This window comes from Myotis davidii, unplaced genomic scaffold (assembly GCF_000327345.1).
Source record: "Myotis davidii unplaced genomic scaffold, ASM32734v1 scaffold848, whole genome shotgun sequence".
NCBI lineage: Eukaryota > Metazoa > Chordata > Mammalia > Chiroptera > Vespertilionidae > Myotis > Myotis davidii.
The window spans coordinates 196816-202861 of record NW_006298983.1 but is presented as its reverse complement, the minus strand read 5'-3'; the positions used below and the strand labels follow the sequence as shown (position 1 = coordinate 202861).

The 6046-nt window shown below is 42.9% G+C and overlaps 1 protein-coding gene across 2 annotated transcripts in view; it reads right to left on the bottom strand.

Annotated features, from left to right (window-relative positions):
• Positions 1-506: 506 nt before the first annotated feature.
• KIAA0226L (KIAA0226-like ortholog) overlaps positions 507-6046 on the bottom strand; it is a 73362-nt gene continuing 67822 nt past the window's right edge. For both annotated transcript variants that reach the window (XM_015571042.1, XM_015571043.1), the window contains exons 12-14: positions 4159-4312; positions 3108-3198; positions 507-1016 (exon numbers count right to left, since the gene is read on the bottom strand). In XM_015571042.1, the coding sequence (XP_015426528.1) occupies positions 904-1016; positions 3108-3198; positions 4159-4312 (358 nt within the window). In that variant the 3' untranslated portion in view covers positions 507-903. The remainder of the gene's footprint in view (positions 1017-3107; positions 3199-4158; positions 4313-6046) is intronic.

The window sequence follows — 6046 nt, the reverse complement described above, 5'->3', positions numbered from 1 at the left end:
CAGGATGAGAAAACACCACATTGATAGGAGATACTAATTTCTTTCATGTGCTCAATATTATCAACTGAATAATACACACACACACACACACACAGAGGACTGGATGGAGTTAGGGAACAACTTGTACTACTTAATCCATTGTTATTAGCAATATTTTCCCACACCTTATTTATATCTTCACATATCTTATGCTCAATTTTATACCTATGAGACAACATCCTAAAGGGCAGGGATAAGGTTCTACTCACCCATGCATGCCTTGACTGAGTGTGTTGAACAGAGATGACAAAAACAGCTTTTGATTTGAGCCATCTGAAGGAGAGCCATCTAGAGGCAAATGATTCAAACAGCATCTACACAGGCAGTTAAGCAACTCAAACTCATTTTGAAATAGATGTAACTGCACAAGTAATGTGTACTCTCTATGCAAACCCTGAAATAAAGTTTGTAAGACTGATACAATACAAAATGGCATTTAAGCCAAAAATAAAGCCTGAGCAAAGAGATTTTTGGTTGTATTTTTAATCAGTGAAAGTACCAATCCATTTCACAAACAGCTTTGCAGGAAAAATGGAGCAATTCATCCTGTCAGTTAAAATTCATAAAAAATAAGCTCCAAAATTAGTTAAATACAACTATTCAAATACATTATTAATATAAAAAAATCTCTTAGAATAAACAGTAGCAGTATTTACTTGTAAACAAAACTGCCAGTAACAACCCTTCACTTAATGACAACAAATCTGCATTGTTTTAAAATACTAAAGATATAATAAAGAGAATAGTGACCATTTTTCTTCTTAATATATAATTCTCAATATCTAAAATAATGTTATCAATAATAGATACAAATTGGTGTTGTGATAAGGCGTGTTAAACAGTCTTTTTCACAGTACTCGGGCATCATGTCGCTGCAGAGGGCAAACTTTTCAAAAGTCTTCTCCTAGCTGTGATCCTTGCACACCGGGGGCACTCAGAGGACTGGAAGCACTGCTTGTGAAAGCAAGCTCTGCACTCTGCAAGCAAGAAGGACAGCCATAAGCAAAGGGGCTATTTTGTTTTCTCACATATGTACACTCATCCTCAGGAGAGAAAGGATCTGAGTCCAGAAACCAGATTCTTCTAAAAAGAAATCAGGCAGATTGAAACTTAGAGGGATTATAAAGTCTCCAACAGGTCATGCACATTGACCTCTGAGGGCCTGATGAGTGGATGCTGCCGTGCCCCCCAGGTCTGCCCAAGGGACATTCCCCCAGCTGCTGAGAGTATTGTTAGCCAATGGCTCAGGAGGTGGTGTCCCTTCCCTGGAAATGGCCCTAATGGGAGAGAGCTGCCTTGCTCAAGGTCATGTCCCCTTTTTAGCACCAGCCTGTTGGGTGATTGACTGGTCAATGTGGTTTTTAAAGACTTGGCTGGCCCCTTTTCCTCAATTTGAAACGATGCTGAAGGCCATTCGTGCTTCAGAGCTCCCTGTGAGATGTGCTGAGCTTCACTGCATCCACATCACAGCTCAGCTTCTCCCTCTACCCAATCCTGCTGTCTTCACCCCCATGGGTGTTGAGCCTAAGAATGTGCCACAGTGAACTTCCTGCATGCAAATCCCTGCCTCAGAGTTTCTCTGCAGAGAACACTGCCTAATGAGTCAGGGAAACAACACTTGAGTGGTCTAAGAGGAGGGCCTGCTCATATCAAGGGCGAAGGCAGATTTCTTACCACATCTCTCCCATGAAACAGTTTAGAGAACACAGTATTTCCTGGGGCACTAATAGAGTAGAACAAGGATCTGCAAACCTTTTCTGTAAACAGGTAGATAGTAAATGTTTTAGGTCCTATGGGCCAGATGGTCTCCATAACAACTTTTCAACTCTGCCATCGTAGTGCAAACGAAGCCAGAGGTAACACTTCAGTGTTTGGCATGACCACGATCCAACTAAAAAATGGATCCAACTACAAAATGTGGTGCTATAGCTTACCCTGGTATAGAAGAATTGGGCACAGGCGAAACTTCCTCTCTTCAAACCCTGTGCTAGGAGACATCACCCTTTATCCCTGCTGCACCCAAATACTCCTTCCTGTGCACCCCAAACTTTACTAGCTCCAATTCAACATATAGCACACACCAGCACCATTATAATTTAAAGAAATGTTATTTAGCTATTATTAAACTTAAGCTAATTTTAAAAAATATATGTTTTATTGATTTTAGAGAGGAAGGGAGAGGTAGAGAGAGATAGAAATATCAACAATGAGAGAGAATCACACTCCCTTGTGGGGATTGAGCCCACAACCCGGGCACATGCCCTTGAGCAGAATCAAACCTGGGATCCTTCAGTCGGAAGTCTGATGCTCTGTCCGCTGAGCCAAACCAGCCAGGGCAAGCTTAAGCTAATTTTGTGCTTGTGGATGAAAGGGGTCACAAGCTAACCTGACAAGCTCAGGGGAGGCCTGCATGGCAGTCTTATAGACTGCGAGACTACAAGTAACCACAAAAGATGGTCTGAAATTAAACTTTCACTAAAAGCAGTTATGGTGGGTAGTCACCTCCTAGACCTGTATCTTCATTAACAAGGTCAACATTTACCTTAACTGAGCCTATCTGTCTTTTTGCATCTATAATAACATACCCTTTAAAATGTCTAGGTAACTTGTAACTTCCCTTTTTCCGGACCCCTTGGGGCACAACTTAATGTGCTGGGTGCCAGGACAGATACCACAAATTCCTTATCATGTTAATTGTTCCTGCACCCACCTAAGTATGTGCCCATCATTTTACTTTTTATCCAATCCCAGGGGTTCCCCTCCCCCCACCCAGCTTTGCTTTCTCCAGCCTCTCTAGTCTGTCACCAATGGATTTCATGTAACCCATCTACGTCCCTTTCCTTTGATTGCAATGTATAAATGCAAATGTAACCCGCCAATCTCCGGAGCACTATCTCAATTCATTGAGGTTCTGCTTCCCGGCCTATGTCAAGAGTTTGGCTCAAATAAACTCACAAAAATTCTTTACAGGTTTCAATGGTTTTTACGTTAACATGCTTGTTATTAAACTAATGTTAACTCTGCACTTATTATGTTAATAAGCTTATGTTATTCATTTATTAAGATACCTGAACATCTTCTACACGTTGTGATCTGAAATGGGAAGATGACAGCTGTACTCCGGCAAAATTCACAAATGAAGCCCTTTCCTTGACACAGCTGTAAGAGTCAAAAAGTTAAAATCTTCATTGGTAATGTCTCTTTCGACGGAGAATCTTAGTCACTACTTTTACAGTATTTGATAAGGAGCCATTTTTAAATGTCTACAATTCCAGCCTCGGGAAGGAAAAAGATGTTATATTCTGCTGCAATGAGCGGATGAGAACAATAAGTATGCATTCATTTTGCATGGAGAAACATCACATTGAGTTGGATTAAGGCACCAGAGCAAGATCATGATTTTAAACACGGACTCTTAAATTATCTAATTTTGTTTCTGATAGCTGCACTGTAATTCTCCAGTCCCTATAGACAAAGAGCTCCTGCTCCACTGGATCCTGAGTTGACATTGCTGTATTTGGCACAGATGGGACAGATCGGAGTCCAGGCAGACCCCAAGCAGGGCTGGGAGCCCAGACGAAGAAGCCGCTTGGCCCAGGCTTGCATCCCAGCCCTTATACTTACTACAGGATTACTTAGACCAATGGTTCTCAACCTGTGGGTCATGACCCCTTTGGGGGTCTAACGACCCTTTCACAGGGGTCGCCTAAGAACATCGGAAAACACATATATAATTACATATTGTTTTTGTGACTAATCACTATGCTTTTATTATGTTCAATTTGTAACAATGAAAATACATCCTGCACATCAGATATTTACATTACGATTCATAACAGCAAAATTACAGTTATGAAGTAGCAACAAAAATAATTTTATGGTTGGGGGTCACCACAACATGAGGAACTGTATTAAAGGGTCGCAGCATTAGGAAGGTTGAGAACCACTGACCTAGACTCTTAACAGCTGTGAACCTCATTTTTCCCATCTGGAAAGGGTATTACCAGCACTTTCTTTGGGATTTGTAAAAGTTAAATGATATAAAGTGTAGAACACCTAGCACAGGCCCTGATGCACCAGAGACAGCTCAGGGACACACCTGGCCCCTGTGAACCTCACCTCACAGCCGGTCACGTGGGCAAGGGAAGCGTTCAGAATGTCCTTGAGTGAGGGCACCAGCAGCCCTTTCTTGACCCTGACCAGGTCCTCCAGGGAGAACAGGTAGAGCTCATCGGTTAAATGTCTGGGCACCTGCTCAAACTCTTTCAATGCACTGCCAGAGAGAAAACAAAGAGGATTCAAGAACCCACCCACACAGGCTGGGGGAGAAGAGGGAAAAGGGTGAGCAAGTAATTGTATTCTCCTGGCATTCACAATTACTTTTTAACTCAATTTTTTAAAAGAGCCCCAAGAACAAGTTAACCTTACTCATTCAACACATTAGATTTTGCAAGTTCACTTGGAAGCTAAGGTAAAATCCCATATTGATTTCAAAAAAACTGAACCAGCAGAGAAATGTGCTTCTTGCAGACTGACCAAGCAAAAGAAAATTGAATGTTATTTCAAGTCTTAAAACTGTGTCCTGGGATAAAACTCACTATCTTACTGATTCCAGCTCAATTTCAAGTCTGTCACTGACAGTTGCCCCAGATGGCAGAAAAATAACTGCTCAGGCATATAACTCCCAAATCCTTGAGTTCAAAACTGAGCTGAAGACTATCCATCTGTGAGCTGGTCACAGGCACTTGGATGCACTAAGGGCATTCCAAACTGAACAAAACCTTCTCCAAACCCTCTGGGCCTCCTAAATTCCCTAAATCAGTGATGAGAAGCATCACCACACACTGCATTCCCAAGGCAGCCACTGCATACCCTGGACCTGAAGCCAAACCATATTTAATTCTCCATCCAATCTGGGGACTCCCTCAGCCTGCTTCCACTTCCAGCTCAGGCTTTATCTCTGGAAGCCTTGTCTGCTCCCTTCCCTTACAAACAAAATGCTCCTCTGCATTCTCAGGGCTCTGTACATATGTGCCTAAGACACAATCCAGCAATGGACTATTGTGCCGATTACCTCCCTGGACTTAACATGAGTCCTGTTGATTTGTTCATCTGAAGCACAGAATGGATATTCAAGAAATTGTTGTAGATGGTAAGAATTGTGGGTATTGTTACATGCTACATACAAGAAAACTGAGGGTCTGAGGCATAATTAACCTGTCACAGCAATGCCATGAGGTAAGACTCAAACCTAAATGACTACTAAAGACATGCTCTTCCCCAAGAAATTTAATTCAAAAGCAATACATCATCATTAAGTAAAGATTAAACACTGAAAGAAGCAAGAGAAAAACTAAGATGGCAGCATAGGTAAACACCGGAGATTGCTGCCTCGCACAACCACTTCAAGAATAGAACTAAAAGATGGAACGGACATCATCCAAAACCACAGGAAGGCTGGCTGAGTGGAAATTCTACAACTAGCAGGAAAGAGAAAAGCATACCGAGACTCAGAGGAGGTGTGGTGCGGAAGTACAGAGGTAAGGTATGGAGGCACATGCCAGCCTCACACAGGAGAAACTGGACTGTTTGGCATCGGTTGGAACTCGAGGGCAGCTTTCTCTCAGAGGTGCTTGCAGCGATTGCCGGGACACTGAGAAGTGGGACCTCTGAGGGCAGCCATAGCTGCTTTCTCTGCCCTGTTGATCCCCTGGGACCCCACCCCACCCAAGCCGAAAGCCACACATGGAGGCTTTTGCATATGAAAGGCCTGGCCCTTTGCAATTTGAAAATTACCTAAAAAATTGCAGCTGGCCCAAGGCCCCAGACAACTTGCATTGCTTCACACCTGGTTCCTGCTGGATAGCCTCAGGCAAAGGCTAGATTAGCATCTCCTTAGAGATCCAGGAGCCAGTGTGCCCAGTGGTCAGAGTGGGACCATCTAGATTGCAGCTCCTCGGATCCATAAAGGACAGATTCAGGGGTCACACTCAGTGAGCACCAAGTC